This window comes from Ictidomys tridecemlineatus, chromosome 12, assembly GCF_052094955.1.
Source record: "Ictidomys tridecemlineatus isolate mIctTri1 chromosome 12, mIctTri1.hap1, whole genome shotgun sequence".
In the NCBI taxonomy this organism is placed as follows: Eukaryota; Metazoa; Chordata; class Mammalia; order Rodentia; family Sciuridae; genus Ictidomys; species Ictidomys tridecemlineatus.
Window position 1 is genome coordinate 64,198,136 of NC_135488.1, and position 20,234 is coordinate 64,218,369.

At 40.1% G+C, this 20,234-nt stretch overlaps 1 protein-coding gene across 1 annotated transcript; it reads right to left on the reverse strand.

Moving 5' to 3' along the window:
• Positions 1-223: 223 nt before the first annotated feature.
• Positions 224-20,031, reverse strand: Pcyox1 (prenylcysteine oxidase 1). Its single transcript, XM_005322121.5, has 6 exons — positions 19,843-20,031; positions 18,648-18,854; positions 17,338-17,512; positions 4,965-5,176; positions 4,222-4,371; positions 224-3,809 (listed from the first exon to the last, which is right to left on the reverse strand). The coding sequence occupies exons 1-6, from the start codon at positions 19,952-19,954 to the stop codon at positions 3,151-3,153; spliced, it is 1,515 nt and encodes a 504-aa protein (XP_005322178.2). The 5' UTR covers positions 19,955-20,031; the 3' UTR covers positions 224-3,150.
• Positions 20,032-20,234: the final 203 nt, after the last annotated feature.

The window sequence follows — 20,234 nt, forward strand, 5'->3', positions numbered from 1 at the left end:
CAAATGCTTGGGATCAGAAGTGTTTCAGATTTCAGAATATTTGTACAAACAGTAAGTTATGGGATGAGACCCAAAGCTAGTGTTTGCTGCATTTTGACAGCAGCTAGTCGCATGAGGACTGGTATGAGTGCTCCAAAAAAAAGTTGTAGTATTGCAGATAACGACTGCTCATTCTGTACATCTACATTCTAAGTATAGTGCAACAGAAGTAAAACACAGGACGTAATAATATAGTGGTTTATTTTTTAAACATAATCATTATGTGGAGAAATTTTGAAGAGTAGAAATAGAATTTCAGAGAAAAGCATTCCAGTGTATTGTGGCTCTTAGAATAGAGAAGAGCAGTGAGAATGCTGTCCACAATATATTCATCTAGTTCATGAAATTTTATTTATGGCTCACAAGCTCAAATGAGAGGTTTATTACAGATGGTTGTATTATAAGCCTAACCTTAAACATTCCAAGAAAATGCTTAAGGCCTATTTTTATGATCTGAAAAAAGCCTGCAAATCAGTTAAAACTATGTATACATGAATACATACGGGAATATGTAAGTTTTTTAACACAATCAAGAGTATAGATATAGTATTTCCTATTTATAGAAACTATAAAACAAAAGAACAGCCAAAGGGATCAAACTAAATCACAGTAAAATGAGTTGACAAGAAGTCCAGTATATTCTTTAGCATTTCTGTTTTCACTGCTGGTAATTTTTGCAGCCATACAGAACTAACTTGTAGAACCAGTTCTCCCAAGTGTGGTTCCTAGAACAATAGCATCACCTCAGAACTTAAATAAAAGTTTTTGTATCCCACTACAAATGTGTTGAATAACAAATCATACTTAATTCAGTTGGAGAACCACTGGAGTAGAGTTGTCTTCGTTCCACCCCTACATCATTTCTCCCAGTCTCTTCTGTTAAAAAAAAAAAATAATAATCTCCTGGAATAGCAAAACCTGATAGTATTTTTGTTTTAATAAAATTATTCTAAAGAATAATGCTGTAGTTACATTAAAACTAGTAGGCCTGGAATAGCAGGCTTTAATAGTAATTTTTCTTCTAGAAAAAAATATTATTTTTTAATACTGTAATTATACTGAAACTACCTAATACTCCTGCTAGAACCTGTTTTGGTTTTGAGGAAGCAATTTCAGATGCCCTACTGGAATTTTAAGTCAGTAGGTTTGATATGAAACATTTTAAATAGGTATTCTTACAAGAAAAAATATATCCCATTGTAAAACAAGTATACAAATGATAAAAGTTAAACCATTTCATTAGTATTTACCAATATTTACAGTAGTCCTCCCATACCTGTGGTTTCATTTTCCAATTTTTAGTTTACCCTTAGTCAACCATGGTCTGAGTGTACTAAATGGAAAATGACAGAAATAAGTTTAAAATAACATTTGTTATATTATTTTTTTATGATTATTGTTAATCTAATGTGCCTAATTTATAAATTAAACTATATGTGTATAGATATATAGGAAAAGACTGTCTTTTGCTATGTATACTGTCTACAGTTTCAGGAATCCACTAGGAGTATTCCAACATAATTTCCCTCAGATGGAGGAGGGACTATCAAAGCATATAACAATGTTACATTCACTACAAATAGTCTTCATTAAAACCACAAAAGGAGAACATAAATGCCTCTTAACATACTTGATAAGAATAAAATTAGAAAAAATATAACCCTTCAACAAATGATAAACTTAATTCCTGCCTCTATATCAACTATCTTGGCAGTTTTTTTTTTTAGATATCAATATTCAGAGACATAGTAGGGAAGAAATAATGGTTAAGAGTCAGCATTTTCTCACATCATTTTGCTAAAGTAGCTACTGCCATAATCTGGCACTTAACCTGGTTTCAGTTATTTATTAATGCATAAGCTTTATATGGGTTCTTTTCTACCAGTGACTATGACATTGATTCATGATCTCCATATAGCAGATGTAGAACTGATTCTCAAGTTTGGTTGTGTACAGGAAGCATTAAGCCCTACAGTTGATTCTAACAGCCAAAGTTGAGAGCCACTGCCACTGAGATTTTAGCAACCAACTTTTCACCTCACATGCTACAGTAACTGATGCATTTAACATTCCAAAACTATCTGAACTTGGTTAAGTTTAGTGGCATTCTAAATGTCCTTCTCTAATGCCAGCTGCTCTAGGGTTATAGAAGTTGCCTCTGCTGTTAGGCTGTCAGTGTTTCTTACTATCAAGATTAATTCTGAAGTTCTCATTGAGATTCCTTGCAATGGATCTGCTCTGATGTTTTGTGTTTCTTACTACTTTTAAGGCACTTTTTAAAAACCCTTTATAGATATTTTAATTCCCCCATCTGTGCTTCTTTAGTTGCACACTAGAAATTTAAACTGACAAGGTGGTATCTTTAGTCCTCCTTTTAATGACAAGTTGGTATCCTCAGTCCTTTAACTTCTAATCTATAGTTGTGAGGACCTATCAGTAATTTTTAAAAGCTCCTCAAGTGAGAACATTAGAACGAAGGTTGTGGTTCAGTGACAGAGTGTTTGCCTAGCATGCCATTTTTTTAAATTTTAAGATTATACTCTATGACTTCTGAATTTTACCCCTAATAAAATCAAAACATAAACAATCAAAAGTCAAGGTTTTAGGCATTTACATCAAAAAGGCATATAAATTACTAAGCCAACTTCCAGAGTGGTTTTATCTGACTGAAGATTTTATTCAGCTGTGAAGCTCAAATAAACTAGTACCCAACTAAGATGTCTTTAAGTTCTTCCTCAAGTACTCATCTTAAAACACTTTTGATCAAACTCCAGGGTCCCACCCCCTGAACCTACTGAATTAGAATCTCAAAGAGAGAACCCTTGTTTAAGGAACTCCAGATGATTCTTATACTCAGACGAGCTTGGGCAACACTGTCAATGGATATTGCAAGAAATTTTGGAGATGGATAAGGGCAAGAGTTATCCAAACCTTGTAATTTTCTTGGAACACAACAGGATTACTTTGTAAAATGATGAAAATGGCAAAATATCTGTTTCAAAATCATTTCTGCTCAGATTTTTCTTTTTCTTTTTTTCTTTTTTTTTTTTTTTTTTTTTTTTGCCAGTGGTACTCATGGGGAACCAGGAGAGGAAAAACGAGAATGTTATTTCATAGCTCCGTTTTAAGTTTCTCATAGAGGCCATCTTGGTCAATCATGTCTGCGTTCCCATTCCAGCGGTGATAGGCAAGGAGTGCAGCATTATGGGCTGCGATGGCACTCATTTCCATGGCACTTGCTGCAAACTCTATACCATTGAGGTAATACAGCCGATCATGGAGTATGATGGAGGGACATTTCTCCGGGGGCTTATAGTGAGGATATGCAAGCCAAGACTTCTTCACAGCATAATCATAGGACAAAAAGAGCTTAAAAATTTGCTGTTTAGTAAGAACTTCTGGGGAAAAAGTCTTCCAAACATACATTCCATCTGTTGATGGTTGAGGACTGTCCTTTTCTCTTACAGAGGACACAATCCCAACGTTGTTAATAAACAGGTCTGAACTATCAGTGGTCAAAACTGTAGACAGGCCAAACTGATCTTTGGCTCTAGAGCTAAATACAGTTGAATTCAATTCTCCCTTAACCAAAGTTGTCACTATATGTTGGTAATACTGATGAAATTCCTCAATTGGAGGATCAAAGTTGAGGAAAGTAATGTTGGACATTTTTTGATTCAATGGAGTGGCCACCAAGACGATGTCATAGAAGTCTGAGTGGGTCTCGGATCCACTTTGGTACACCACTTCATACATCTTTGTGGGATTTCCTAGAAAGAAAAAGGCAGCACACATTTCTTAGTGTTTCTAACATACTGTATTTTATACCATCTAAAAATAATTCTAAAACTTAAATAGTTTCTCTTTAATTCCAAGAAATTAAAGAGTTTTAGCCCTTAAGCTAACTAAAGGTTCCTTGCAATTTTATTACATTGAGGACAATTTCCTATTCAGAATGTCAATAAATACAAAATATGGCATTGTTACTCTTGATGAGATTGCTTTTTAAATCCAAAGAGTCATGCCATTGTATTTGAGAACATTTGGAAATATTTCTACAGAGTATAACATAAAACAATTTAAAATTCTATCTTTTTGAAACAATGAGAGATGCAAAAGGAGTTTTTCTCACTGAACAACCATTTTCTGCAGGGATAATTAGAAATAAAAATTCAAACTCACCTGTCTGCTTGGTCCTTGTTTTCTCTATATACATTACTGAGCCAGATATAAGATTGCTTTTGGAAGCCTGGAGGAGCCGTGAGCAAACAAGTTTATTACCACCTTCTACTGCCCAAAGGCCAGAATCAGCAGCAGTCAGTGACACTGCCCCTGTTGTCAAAAGGGGGGAAAAAAAATGTGTTTTCATTCTGACTTTGAAAGAAGCCCAATAACCACTCTCCCTTTCCAATTAAATGTTCTGTTCAGAATGTCTTCTGACATTGCCAAATGGCCCTTTGGGGCAAAAATCTTACCCAGTTGAGAACAAATTAACTATTGGAAGCTAAGAACCTTCTCCTAAAAATACACACCTATAAATACATAATTTTGCTAACAATGTCTGAATTTGGGGGGTTTTTTGTTGTTGTTGTTTTGGTACTGGGAATTGAATCCAGTAGGCCTTAACCACTGAACCACATCCCCAGTCTTTTTAATTTTATTTTGAGACAGGGTCTCACTGAGTTGCTCAGGACTTCACTGAGTTGCTCAAGACCTCGCAAGTTGCTGAGGATGGCTTTCAACTCGCAATTCTCTCAGCCTTTGGAGCCATTGGAATTATAGGGGTGTACCACCATGCCCAGCAATGTCTGCAATTTTGAGAAAGACAGCCTTCTCCAAACCACGGCCCAAAGTGAGGAACCATCCTAACACCATCAAGTTCTTTTATGAACAATCATGCAATACTTTTTCAAGGCCTAGCTTACCCACAAAGGCATTGATGTCTGTGCTTTGACCGTAATTGACCCTCATGACGGGAGCAATCATTTCATTGAGGAATTTCTCAGAGAAGCCTGCTTTCTGCAAGGTTTCATGAAGCGTTCGGTTAAGCAACCCAAGGAAGTCATCTCCTCCTACAGCATGGAGTAATTTTTCTACACTACTGAAGGCATAGTCATGAGACTGGTAGCGGTAGATCCTTGCAAAAAGAAGAAAAATGCCATTAAGCACCAAAAAAGGTGGGGGAAAGGGATATATAAAGATAGAAAAGAACATCATAAAAGTCAAATTGACTTCCATGTTTCCTTCTGGTGAGTTTCTGCCTATCTTCTGAGACACAGCTTAGCCATCACCTTCCCCAGCTCTCCCAGAAGCTCTTGGCCCTCCCCCATCCTCCACCTCTTCTGAAGTCTATGGTCCTTTGAACACACTCTTCTTTTTCTGCACTAGGATCACCTTATAAAGAAATGGGGCTGGGCATGCTAACACACCTATAATCCAAGTGGTCTGGGAGGCTGAGGCAGGAGGTTTGCAGGTTCAAAGTCAGCCTCAGCAACTTAGCGAGCCTAAAAGCAACCTAGTGAGATCCTGTCTCAAAATATAAAAAGGAATGGGGATATGTCTCAGTGGTAAAGCACCCTTGGGTTCAATCTACCCAAAAATTCTTGCTTATTAAACAAAGTCCAGATCATTTAGCCTGATATCAAAAAAAGGAATTGCATGCAGGTGTGGTGGCACACACCTGTAATCCCAGCTATACAGAACAATGAGGCTGGAGGATCACACGTTCAGGCTGGCCTGGGCAACTCAGTGAGACCCTGTTTCAAAAATATAAAGGGCTAAGGATGAAGTTCAGTGGTATATCACCACTGGTTCCAATCCCTAGTACATTAATTAATTAATTAATTAATTAATGAAAAAGTAGAAGCAAAAGGCTTTGTCTAAAGGTGACATGCAAATAGAAGGCTTAAAAACACAACTTGACATTTCTACCCTCAATCACTCACACATCCTCCACATGTGCACTTCTGACCCGTTCACTGATCTTAACTATCTCTGCATAGTCCCCTCAGGACTGTATAGGCTCTTCCCTCTCTCTGGACTTCCCATTCCAAACACAGAACAGCTACATCTCTTCCAGAGAGCTTGAGTCCTGCCTTCTCTGCAAAGTCTTGCCCAACTTCCCCGTCCACAGGAATGTCACTATCTCCAAAGTCCATAAAATTTAATATCAATGCCACTCACTCCCAGAAAATATCACATGACATTTCTTTGCACTCCATGGATTTTTAAAGAACATTTACATAAATTAACACTTGTAGTAATTCAATGAATGGTTGTTCAGGTTTTGCAAGGGGTATAAAGACAAGAAAGACATGGCTCCTTTCTCTCAAGAAGCTACGGTTATAGACAGGGCACACACACAGATAAATATATGAAATAAAGGAAGAAATAAGAGCCAAGGAAAGATACTTCTCAGTGATCATAAGAGGAAAGCTTTTATATAAAGTTTCTTCTCAAGTAATAATAATAATAATAATAATAATAATAATAATGTTTTTAGAGAGTAAAGGGACAATATTATAAGCTTTTTTTTTCTTTCAATACTGGAGATTGAACCCAGGGGTACTCTACCAATAAGCCACATCCCCAAAGACTTACCAATATTTTTTGACACCAATCTCACTAAGTAGAGGAGGCTGGCCTCAAACTTTCTGACCCTCCACTCAGCCTTCCAAGTAGCTAGGATTAGAGATGTGTACCACTGTGCCTGGCTATATGCATTTCAGTTTTACCTACTAAGAATGTAGTGTACAGGGGCTGCGGATGTATCTCAGTGGTAGAGTGCTTGCCTTGCATGCATGAGGCCCTAGGTTCGATCCTCAGCACCACATAAAAATAAATAAAAATAAAGGTATTATGTCTATCTACAACTTAAAAAAAATTTAAAAAAAAAGAATGTAGTGCACAAAATGTAAAATAAGGTTTTATTAGAAAAAAATGATTGGATTCAGTGCCAAAACAGAAATACTAAAACAACATCACCCAACCATATCATTTGAGTTTTAGTTTTAGGAGCTAGGAAAAACTAATATGAAAACACTGAATTCTTGGTAGAGCACATGACTAGCAAGTGCAAGGCCCTTGGTTTAAATCAAAAGAAAGAAGGAAAGAAGGAAGGAAGGCAACAAACACTGAGTTCTTCAGAAAAATAACCAACTGAATAGAACGTAAGATAAAGAGTAATCTTTGGCTAATAGCATGACAAAATAATAACCAATTAAATAACCTATAAGTGGTGCTATGAGTCAAATAATCTGCCAATGAACTTCACCCCATTCAATCAAGCCTCCTGAGATAAGTCCATCTGGAGGGTGAGACAAGACCTCAAATATGAACACTGAGAATTGTACCTATTATACAACAGTAGGTGCAACTAAAAAATCAGACATGTAAACAGCTGGTAGTTTCTGCTGGTAAGACTGCTTATAGTCTTTTTTTTTTCCAAGTGACATTTTTATAACCCTTAATATTTACTTACTTATTCAGTCAACAAATATTTATGAACTTTGAGCCAGGCACTGTTCTAGGTGATGAAAATACAAAGGTCAACATAACATAGATAAAAAGAATCACTAACTTCAGGAAGTTTGTGTTATACTGGAGGAAACAGGTAATAAAATTCAAGAAACTAAAGTAAGTTATTTAATAGGTACAAGGATAAGTATTAAAGAGAAAAATAAATCAAAAAGAAAAGGAATGCATGGGGCAAGCAAAGTTATAATTGTAAATAAGATGGCTCAAGAAATAAGTCCAGTGGTCAGGGAAGTCTCACTGACAAGGCAACACCTGAACAAAGATGAGGGAGGGCAGATGCAAGCCATGCAAACACCTGGGGGGTAAATCTTCAGGTAGAAGTAAAAGTAGTACAAAGGCCACATAACAGAACCTGGTTTCTTGAATAAACAGTGAGGCCAGTGCAGCTGAAGCACAGTGACCCAGGAGGACAGGAAACATACATTCAGAAAAGGGGCAGAGGACTTGAAATACTTCCAGAATGGTTAATGAGGACCTCTGAGAATCAGCTCCTCCATGAGAGCAAGGAGTAAGGACACTGGCAAAAACTGTCAGCACTGGGCTGGGGATGTAGCTCAGTGGCAGAGCACTTGCCTAGCATGCATGAGGCCCTAAATTACAAAAATAAAATGTCAACATTTTGAAAGTCAACATTTCTTTTTCAGAACTCAGGAAATAAATCAAACCCTTAACAAACTATAAGGAGTATTTATTCAAGGAAAACGGCTAAATCTCAATAAAAACGATGAGCTCTGTAGAATTACAATTTGCCTATTCCCATTCCCCTCTTGTCAGCTCTGCGGTAGCCTTAAAAAGCAGCCAACTTGCAACAACAACCATGAAACCATCAAGCTAGAAGCCACTGGAAAAGGCAGAATGGATTTGGAGCTCCTAAAAAAACATAATCCCCAGAGAAATGTCACTCTTTGACCTATCTGGGAACTCAGGAAAAGCACTATCTTCAGGGCTTGTCTTTATTTGATCTGATTCAGACCTCATTCTGTACAAACCAGCTCCCATCCCAAACCATTTGTCCAAAAAAAATCATTGGCAACTATTTAACATCACTGACGCCTTAGGGTTGTGATACCAATTGGGGCTAATAAGAAACTGACTAAAAAACTATAAAAAGATACTAGGGAATGAAAATGTTTCCAGGAATCTAGAAAGTCATGTGATTGTGCAAGACTGTCTGTCCTGGGCCAAGGAAAGTTCTGAAACAGCTTCCATCTATCGGTCAACTTTTACAGACTTTGAGGCTTAGAGTAAGCAGGAAATTAAGGCTAAAGTAGAGTTTTAAACTATATGCTGGAGCACTGAAAATATACACCAACATACACACTTAAGTGGCCTTATATGACAAAGAATACAGAACTGATCCCAGAAAGTCAGTAAATAAACCAATAGTAGCAACAATAAGCAGCCTTGGGGTCCAGGAGAATCCAGTTTCCAGAGCTGCCCACCATGCCCAGTCCAAAGTCTTTAAATCAACTATTATAAATATGTTCAAGTAACTAAAGGAAATCATGTCTAAAGAACAAAATCAAGTATGAGAATAATGTCTCATTCACCAAATACAGAATCTCAACAAAGAGGAAAAAGTGATTAAAAAAAAAAAAAAAAAATCAAGCCAAGCACAGTGGCACACATCTGTAATCCCATCGGCTTGGGAGGCTGAGGCAGGAGGATCACAAAATCAAAGCCAGCCTCAGCAACTTAGTGAGGCACTTAGCTAGACCCTGTCTCCCATAAAATACAAAAAAAAAAAAAAAAAAAGGGCTGGGGATATGGCTCAGTTATTAAGCATCCTGCATCCTGGATTCAATCCCCAGTACCAAAAAAAAAAAAAAAAAAAAAAAATTCTGGAGTTCAAAAGTATAGTACCTGAAATGAAAAACTCACCATAGGGACTAAACAATAGATTTGAAATGGTAAAAGGACCAGCAAACTTGAAGACAGATCAACTGAAAGTATAGTTTAAGGAAACGAAAGAAAAAAAAAAGTTTAAAAAAATAAGCAGCCACAAGACCTATGGGACAACCTGAAGTTTATGCAACATGCAAACACTGAGAATCCTAGAAGGAGAAAAGGAAAAGAAAGAGACATAAAATTATTCAAAAAAATAAAGGCCCAGCCAGGCACAGTAGCGCACACCTCTAATCCCAGTACCTCAGGTGGCCGAAGCGGGAGGATCACAAGTTTAAGTCCAGCCTCAACAACTTAGGCCTTTCTCAAAATAATAAATAAAAAGGGTTGGGGGGGATAGTTCAATGGTAAAGCACCACTAGCTCAGTCCCTGTACCAAAATTAATTCCCAAAACTTCCCAAATTTGATGAAAAACATTAATCTGCACATCCAAGATGTTCAACAAACTCTACCCATAAAAGGGTCTTCAGTTAATCTTAACAACTGACTTCTCACTAGAAACCATAGAAGCCACAGATAGTGGGATGATAGGCTGATATCCTTCAAAATGACACAAAATTAGGGCATTCCCAAGTAAACAAAAAACAGAAAATTCAACACTAGCAGATCTGCCTTACTCTTATAGGCTGACCAGGAGGCTGGAGGAAAGGGGGTTCTCATGAAACGGAGACCCAGAATAACCCTGTCTGAGCCTGTAGTTCCTTCCCCTCCCAGCTTAGGGGCTGGGAGCATTTCAAAAGAACCAAACACCTCTCACTTATGTCCCTTCCTCAGTTACATGGCTACACCACTGACCACCTTCTTAAATGTAAAGGGGAAAATTTGGCTGCGGGCAACTCCCAGTGCTACCTTGGAGCATTGCTACCCAACCAGTGGCAAGCAGCCCAAGCAGGCGGATGTAACACTTTTGTCCTGGTAGAGTGGGCTCTCTGGATGCCAAGTGGAGTACTGGTTCTGCTATCACTGCAATCAGAACCAGCCCACTCTCCTCAAGAAGTTCTGAGAAGCTAGTTGGAGGTTCACATTTTACCTGATTGCCTTCGTTGCTGGGATGCCATCATTGTGGGTAAGCCCTGGTCTATGACATGAGGAAAATTTGGGAGAGATATCCCATACAGAGCATCATCCCTTCTCAGTATTGGTACCACGGTTGAACTTTCCTTCTTCTGGTCACTGCTTTCAGCATTGCCTCTGACATCAACCAAAAGCTTGTTTGTTTCTTTGAGTGGAGGTGGGGACCAGGGATTGAACCCAGGGGCATTTAACCAATGAGACACATTTTTTTATTTTGAGACATGATTTAAGTTGCTAGGTCCTAGCTAAATTGCAGGGTCTGGCCCCAAACTTGTGATCCTCCAGGCTCAGCATCCTGAGCCTCTGGGATTACAGGTATGCACTATCACATCTGTCAAGCTTCACCTGTTTTGCCAATTACCTCTGAGAGGAAACTCTCATCTTGGCTCTGCCTGACTCTTCAGACTATAATCAGCCAAGATGTTTAACTACGGGACATCTTCATGGTTTTGGCTATTGTTTTTATCATCACGGGACTGGTAATCCTGCCCTTGTGGATGCTGCACTACACCCGGGTATACCCGCTGGAACTCTAGCCTGCCTTCCTTGATTACTACTTCTTCATTGTCATGATGGAAGTGCAACAGAATGCAGACGTAGGGTCCCAGCCAATGGCCATCCCATCTGCAATCACAACCATCATAAGAATAACTGAACAAGTGTCCTAGCTGCCTCCCAGATTAATGCATGAAGCCAAGGAACTAGCCAATCTTGCCCATAGGGTCACTTCCTGCCCTAGAGAGATCTAAGGAGAAGGGGGAAAAAGACTTCTCTGTGTCCTCCCTCCTGCTTTATCAACCAGTCGCCTTTAAAACAAATTCTAACCAGGCTATCCCCAGGTAGAGAGGAGGCTGGTTATCTACTTTATTAGCAATAGGGTAGTTTTATTTTCCTTTGTTCTCTAGGTTATCTTTTCTATTGCTTTCAGGACCCTTCCTCAGTTCTGGGAGTAGGGATTACAACTCACATTCCTTATTCTTGAAAATTTGGTCCTGTTTGCCTGTGACTCCCTCACTTCCAGATCTAGGTTGTGCCTTAATGTGGGTCTTATTTTGCCAAAATTGGACCAAGGCTCATTTTCTAAGCTCCCTGACTTGGGTCAAAAAACAAAGCTAAATATGTACAATATGTCAAAATACACTCTACTGTCATATGTATCTAAAAAATAATTTTGAAAAAAGAAAAAGTTAAACTGACTCTTATTCCCTCCTGAAAAAAAAAAATGAACTAAGCACAGGAGGGTACACAGGACCCTTCCTCTGCCAATAAGTGGTGACGACACCAGGACTGCTCAGATGACTATGATGCTACTTCTCTGCCAGCTGTGCCACCGCCACTGGTCCAAGATCTTCCAGCTTCCTCTCTCGGGCCTCTTCCCCTTCCTCTTCTCTTCAGCTAGGCTAGCTTGTTTGGAGTACAATGGCAACTAATCCTGATTTTTTAATTATTAAACATTTAGAGTTTTGGTTTTAAAGCCAGAATTACAGCTACCACCTGATACTTCAGGAGAGGACCATTTCAGACAAAAATATACTGCTAATTTTTTAATATGTATATTAACAATTAATATATTAAAGAATAAGTAAAGTGTGGCAACAAGTTAAAAAAAAAAGAGGCTGAGATAGAATATTAGGCAAAAGCTTGACTCCACATGAAGAAGACCACTAGTAAAGACATTTACAGAAGTAAATATAAAAGGCAGTTTAAAGGCATATTTGTTTGTAACTTTTATTCTCCTATTTCACTTAAAAGACAACTGCATAAAGCAATGATGATAAAACTGTAATAATGTGATTATAATAAAGAAAGATAGAATTTGTATAACTACAAAAGGTGGGGGTTACAAAGCCATGATAGAGTGAGTTGGTATTAAAATAATAAAGTTATTTTAATTAGTTTATTTTTAACAATCAAGGTTGTCCTAAAATATTGTTAGAGAATAATTCAAAAATATATAACAAGCCAGACATGGTGGCATATGCCTGTAATCTCAGGGGCTCCAGAGGCTGAGGCAAGAGGATCTCAAATTCAAAGCCAGCCTCAGCAACAATGAGGCACTAAGCAACTCAGTGAGATCCTGTTTCTAAATAAAATACAAAATAGGGCTAGGGATGTGGCTCAGTAGTCTAGTGCCCCTGAAATCAATCCCTGGTACCCCAAAAATAATAATAATTAAAATGGTACTCAAAAAAAATCTATTTAAAGCAAAAGAAGGCACCAGGCACAGTGATGGACAGCTTTAATCCCAGCAGCTCAGGATTCAAAGTTCAGTCAGTGTACAAAAAAAATAAATTAAAAATAAAGACAGAAAATCTAGACCTGTTGGGACTTCTGTACCATGGTACAAATTTTGGCTGTGACTCTATGAAATAGAAAGCACTGAAGGTTTCTGAGTGAGGAGTAGTATGAGAATCTTTAGCTAGTATCCTGAAAAGAAGAATGGCACAAGGATAGAGCAAGGAGATATTCAAGAGGTATATTAGGGCTGGGGATGTGGCTCAAGAGGTAGCGCGCTCGCCTGGCATGTGTGCGGCCCAGGTTCGATCCTCAGCACCACATACAAACAAAGATGTTATGTCCGCCAAAAAATAAAAATAAATAAATATTTTAAAATTCTCTCTCTTTCTGTCTCTAAGAACTCACTCTTTAAAAAAAAAAAGAGGTATATTAGTTTCCCTGTTATAATAAACTCGAAGACTTAAAATAACACAAAGGCATGATAGACAAGAACTCCGCTAAACTACATCCCAAGCCCTTCACTACTAGGCATAACTGGCACATGCCGGCTGAATACCAACGTTCTCTTCAACTGTTGTTGTTGCTGCTCTTTGTTTGTTTGGCACCACAGATTGAACCCAAGGACACTTATCACTGGGCCACCTCCCCAGCCCTTTTTATTTTTTACTTTGAGACAGGGTCTCACTAAGTTGCTGAGGCTGGCATCAAACTTGCAATCCTCCTGCCTCAGCCTCTAGTGTTGCTGGGATTACAGGTGTGTACCACCATGCACAGCTCTCCAACTGTTTTACAGAATGAAAAAAGCATCAAAACAAAACTTACATGATACTGATTCACACAAAGAAAGAGATGTATGATGAACATAAAGATCAGTGTATACAAACAAATGTCAAGGATGGGGGCCATCCTCTCCAGTAGTTATATAAGCCCACAGACTAGTGCATTCAAGGAGTGACCCCTATCATTTCCTGTCTTTGCCCTGAAGAAACTGTCTCTTTTCTACTTACTTAAATAAATCCTACTCTTTTTTTTTGGGGGGGGGGTGAGGGGTACTGGGGATTAAACTCAGGGGCATTCAACCACTGAGCCACATCCCCAGCCCTATTTTGTATTTTATTTAAAGACAGGGTCTCACTGAGCTCCCTTTTGCTATAGCTGGCTTTGAACTCGAGATCTTCTTGCCTCGGCCTCTGGAGCTGCTGGGAATACAGGTATGTGCTGCAGTTCCCAGATAAATCCTACTCTTCTATGCTTTAAAAAAAAAAAAAAGATGGGAGCCATCAGATATTTGACAAAGGCACCAAAAATATATCTTGGAGAAAAGATAGCCTTTTTATAAGGCTGGGAAAGATGCTAGGAAAACTGGATAGCTATATGTAGAAAAATGAAATTAGACCCCCTTCTCTCTCACCCTGCACAAAATTCATATCTAAATGGATCAAAGACTGAGGAATTAGATCAGAAACTTTACAACTGCTAGAATAAAACAGGGTCAACACTTCATTACATAAATATAGGCACCAACTACCTTAACAAGACCCCCAAAGCACCAGAAATAAAAATCAAAACTCAATAAGTGAGATGTCATCAAACTAAAAAGGTGCACAGCAAAGAAAACAATTAAGGGCATAAAGAGAGAACTTACAGAATGAGAGAGGGAGGAGTATTTGTATATCCAGAATACACAAAGAACTTAAAAAACTTAACAAAAAGAATTGAATAACCCAATCAATCAATAAAAGAACTAAAGAGAAACTTCTCAAAAGAAGAAACACATGGCTGATATATGACAAAATGTTCAACATCTCTACCAACCAGGGAAATGCAAATCAAAATTACCTAAGAAGAGCATGGTGGCACGCACCTGTAATCCCAGTGGCTCGGGAGGCTGAAACAGGAGGATTGTGAGTTCAAAGCCAGCCTCAGCAAAAGCAAGATGCTAAGCAACTCAGTGAAACCATATCTCTCAATAACATACAAAATAGTGCTGGGAATATAACTCAGTGGTCAAGTGCCCTTGAGTTTAATCCCCAGTACCAAAAAAAAAAAAAAAAAACACTACACTAAGATTTCATCTGACTTCCATCAAAATGGCAATGATCAAAAATAGGAACAAGAGGGACTGGAATTGTAGCTCAGTGGAAGAGCACTTGCCTAGCATGTGTGAGGCACTGGGTTCAATTCTCAGCACCACATACAAATAAATAAATAAAATTCCATTAACAACTAAAAAATATTTTTTTAAAATAGGAAAAAGAATAAATGATGGCAAGATTGTAAGGAAAAAGGAACACTTGGACATTGTTGGTGGGACCACAGACTAGTACAACCACTCTGGAAAGCAGAATGGAGATTCCTCAATAAACTAGGGATAGAACCACCATATGATCAAGCCATCTACTCTTTGGTATTTTTTCAAAAGATCTAAAATCAGCATACTACAGTGACACAGCCACATCAATGTTTATGGCAATCAATTCACAATAGCTAAATTATGGAATCAGCCCAGATGTTGTCAATAAATGAGTGGATTAAGAAACTGTGGAGGGCTGGGGATGTGGCTCAAGCGGTAGCTCGCTCGCCTGGCATGCGTGCGGCCCGGGTTCGATCCTCAGCACCACATACAAACAAAGATGTTGTGTCCGCCGAGAACTGAAAAATAAATAAAATCTCTCTCTCTCTCTCTCTCTAAAAAAAAAAAAAAAGAACAGTTTAAAAAAAAAAGAAAAGAAAAGAAACTGTGGAGTGTGTGTGTGTGTGTGTGTGTGTAGAATGGAATATTGCTCACCTTAAAAATGAATGAAATTATGCAAATTAGTTTGCTGGTGGAGATGAAGGGATAGAAATGAAGACTATTATGCTAAATGAAATAAGCCAAACTCAGGAACTCAAAAGTTGAATGTTTTCTCTCATATACAGAAGCTACAGTAAAATAAAGGAAAGGGGAAGGGAAGGACAAGATAATATAAAGAACCAATCAAATATAAATTAATAGATAAGCAAAAGAAAGTCAAGTAGAGAAAGGAGAGTGAGAGGGGGAAGGAGGACAAGAGGAAAAAGGAAGGAATCATGAACTGAAATTGATTTCTAGGCATGTATGAGTTTGTCAGAAGGAACCTACTACTATGTATAACTATAAAGCTCTAATTTAAAAAAAATTAAAATGGAGGAAGTGCAGCAATACCATAAAGTCTGAGAATTCTTTTTCTATTTTTTTTCTTTGGTGGAGTAGGGGTACTTGGATTGAACTGAGGGGTGTTTAACTACTGTGCTACATCCTCAGTCCTTTTAATTTTTTTCTTTTGAGACAAGGTCTCACTAAGTTGCTGAGGGTCTCACTAAGTTGCTGTGGTTGGCCTTAAACTTGAGATTCTCCTGCCTCAGCCTCCAAAATTGCTGAGATGGGAATTCTTTTTTTTTTTTTTTTTCTGTATTGCGGATTGAACCCAGGGGTGCTTAACCACAGAGCTACATCCCCAGCCCTTGTTATTTTGAGACAGGGTCTTACTAAATTGCTGAAGCTGGTCTTGAACTTGGCAATCCTCTTGCCTTGGCCTCCTGAGTCACTGGGATTATAGGCATGCACCACCGCACCCAGATGAGATGGGAATTCTTTTCAAAATCCAAAACAGTACAATCTAGGAGCTATAGAAGCTCAGTAGTAGAATAATTGCCTGACATACTCAAAGCCCTGGGTTTGATCCCTAGCACTTGGAGAATCAGAGAGAGAGGAAGGAAATAAAGAAAAGACTAAAAAAGAAAAAGAGTCACCTGCATTCTTGCTACCCAAGACTGCTGTCATTTAATACTGACATTTAAATTCTTAGGGCACAAGCGTGATACTCTACTTCAGACTGTTGGTTCATTGAAATATCATATCACTATTAAAACTCATTCAAGGGACCAGAGATATAGCTCAATCTGCCTAGCATATGCAAGGCCCTGAATTCAATCCCTGGGAGGGAGAGAGGGGAGGAAGGAAGGGAGGAAGGAAGGAAGGAAGGAAGGAAGGAAGGAAGGAAGGAAGGAAGGAAGGAAGGAAGGAAGGCAGGCAGACAGAAAGATAGAAAGGGAGTGAATGAAAAGAGAAAAAAAAAAACTTCATTTAAGCTTAAATGAGTTTTCTTATAGCTTTTCAATCATCTACACACCAGCACAGTGCTGACACTAAGACTCTAATTCAGACTACCTGGTAACTCAGCTCCACCACTTATCAGGTGGGTGAACTTATACACTTAAAACCTCTGGATGCCTCCACCTTCTATATCTATAGAAAGAAGCCAATAATAGTACCTACCTGAGAAAGTTGCCATGAGAATTCAAAGAGTTGATTTTTATAGAGCACCTAAGAGTGACAACACTAAAGAAGCATTTGTGAAGTACATTTCAGAAGCACATAACAAACTACAACTTCAATTCCCAATAGGATCAATGCATGTTTTCTACAAAACAGTGTGCCTAAGAATCTTACAAACGGGGCTTGCAGTTAGATACAGGACTGTTCCTAAAGGTCTTAAACCAGATGGAAAGGGGAGAAAAATTACCTCATGAACTTGTCCAACACATCTTCAACCCACATGTGCATTCGGAGTGACTGAAATCCATAGCGCCAAACTAGTTTAATCATGTTCATTATAAACCAGCTGCTCTCCTCAAACACCAGAGTTTGTCCATCGTACACCCCCAGTAGGCCACCCGAAGCCTGAACAGTGGAGAGACCTGCAAAAATAGAGAAAGGGCAGCTAAGTCAGTGGTTTCCAGGCTGATCAAATGAAAGAAAACAATCCAGAGGTTGTCCCAGGAACACTGTGAATTTGGGCTTCCATCAATTCTCAGGAGATACATTAAAGGAGCTCTATTTAGAAGAGCATGATACACTAACACTCACTGCACTGTCCAAAAGCAGATTCCCTAGAGGATGGGTCAGAAGATCATGCAGATGTATCTTCATTAGACTGGCTGTTCTTAGTCACAGAGACAGAAGCACAGGAAGCACCCACAGGGGATGCACAAGGTAGCCAAAGAGAAGAGGCATTCCCATTCCAATTTTAATCTTCTTTTGCAAAACTGGATTTTTCAGGTAAGTGGAAGGAGGCCAAAATTTCACAATATTTCCTAAAGAAAGTGCCTGCAGAGGCCTGCCAGACTTCCTTCACAACCTGTCCAGCATCTCTGCTTGGCAAGGCAGCAGTGAAATATCCCGAGCAGTGAGCACATGTCAGCACCCAAAGCTGTGTGAATGACCTTAAGCCAGGCACTCCAAGCCACTGGGTCTCATTTCCTCAGCTGTAACATGAGTACTCTAAGGTCTCTGCTAGCTCAAAACATTCTCTGATTCTTCGCACAAACTGAGAGGTTTAAGAATTGACAACAGCAGCTGGGCAGGGTGGCACATGCCTGTAATCCCAACAGCTGGAGAGGCTGAGGCAGGAGGATTACATGTTCAAAGCCAGCCTCAGCAAAAAAGCGAGACACTAAGCAACTCAGTGAGACCCTCTCTAAATAAATTCAAAATGGGGAGGGGAGATGGCTCAATGATCAAGTGCCCCTGAGTTCAATACCCAGTAACCACCCCCATCCAAAAAAAAAAAAGAATTGACAACAACAGCCATCTTCTCAACCCCCATGGCTGTAATTCCAGATAACAGAAGATACAGATAACTAGTCTCCCATTACAGGAGAATGACTCCTAAAACAGCACCAACTGCTACCTGGACAGTAAGGGAAACTATTTCACCAACTTCTTTGTAAATGACAATAAACAAGGCAGAAAAGTTTCAGTTCTTCCTATGATAAAAATATCCAGGGTTGGTCATACTGAATTCTGCTTAGCTCCAAGACCAAAATTACATACCCAGGTCTTTGACAAAACGCTTCATGTGCAGATTTAAAGGATGTATGACAGAACCTCCTGCCTCATATTCTTGCCCTTCCACAGTCAGGGTGGCTAAACGGCCCCCCACCTCTTTTCTTTCAAACAGGTCAATCTTCACATCTTTCCCAAATTTCTGCCGCAGATAATAGGCTGATGAAGTGCCACCAATTCCAGCTCCAATAATTGCTATGAGAGGAAAGAAAGAAGTTTTTTTGTTTTTTCTTTTTTCATACCAGTGTGGGTTTTGTTTTGCCTTCAAAAGGTCACAAGCTAATAACAGAGGTTATGCAAGGCTACCGTCAACAATTTAGGGAAGCCTGAAGGGGAAGGTTCTGATGAAAGAACTCCCAGAATGTGGACAGAGGCTGCTCCCAGTCAAATGCAGATTAAGTTACAAACCGACATCAATTCTTTTCCAGATGCCCAAAGATTCTCACAGGTCTGTGGAGGCACCAGTGGGCCTGCAAGCCCCTTTTCCGTGTCCCAACTCATGGATGCATTTTAAATAAAGGGGCCGCCATTTTTGCCTAGCTTTGTTCTTTGTCTCAAGGGTAGACTCAGTGTAGACAGGTTAATGATTCGGAATAACAGAACTTTAATTGGTGGGTAAAGGGACCAGAAGTAAAAAACCAAGACGACTGAAACGAGAAACAGAATAGATTATTTCGGCAGCTGCAGCAACCCTAGGCAAAGAAACTGGGCAATACCAGGGCCTCAGAGCAGGCCGACCTCAGCAAAGTGGAGAGGGGGAGAGGGGGTTTCAGCCTAACAAGGGAAGCAGACAGGGTCAGCTTGTTTGCACTGCTCCCTGTGCTGTGTCTGGGCGAGCCTGAAATCTGCTTGGCAGGAGCAGCCAGGCGTTCCAGGACCGGTCAAAAGACTGGCCTCCCGAAAGGGCAGCATAAAGGAAGGCATCAATAAGGACCCTATCCTCCCCAGAGCCCCAGGCCTCCAAGACTAGGGCTGCAGGGACGCTTGGTCCCCATCACAGCCCATGCTTCAAGTGGGCATCTCTCCAAGCCCAGGAAGCGCAATCCGTCTTTAGGAAGACGGAAAGCTGACCACAGGTGTGAATCGGTCAAGGCGCGACGTGCCCGCCCTGCCTGAATCCTGGCTTTCGGACCTGGGCGCACTACGCTCCAGAGCCCTCCCGCGCCGCCCCCTTCTGGCCTACCGATCTTCTCCGGTGGAGCCCGCAGCTCGGCGCTACCGAGGCACCCCCAGCTGCACAGCAGCAGCCACAGCCACAGCAGCGACAAGCCGAGCTCCCCGGCGACGTGCCCCATGGCCTTCCCAAACGCAGCAACCGGCCTCCAGTTCCCCGCAGTCCCCACGCAGCGGCGCGTCTGCGCGCTCACTCGCCCCGCCCCTAGATTGCCAGGCCCTCCGAGCCCCGCCCAGGCTCGGCGCAGGCCCGCCCAGTTCCTCCCCGGCCACGCCCCTGAAAGGCCACGCCCCTGCCCTGTCCCTCGCTTCCCAAATCCACCCCAACTCCGTATCCTAGGCCACTCAGTCCCCCAAGCGCGCTACGCTTCTCGGAAACCCACCCTCCTTCAGAAAAGATCC

Bases quoted from the DNA above. Each gene is read 5' to 3' on its own strand.
- Pcyox1 (XM_005322121.5), bottom strand. From the start codon at position 19,954: ATGGGGCACGTCGCCGGGGAGCTCGGCTTGTCGCTGCTGTGGCTGTGG. The intron at 18,855-19,842 runs GTAGGCCAGAAG...TTCCTCTCATAG, and splicing joins GGCTCCACCGGAGAAGATCG to CAATTATTGGAGCTGGAATT. The intron at 5,177-17,337 runs GTAATTTTTCTC...TCTTTTTGCAAG, and splicing joins GTGTTGGACAAGTTCATGAG to GATCTACCGCTACCAGTCTC.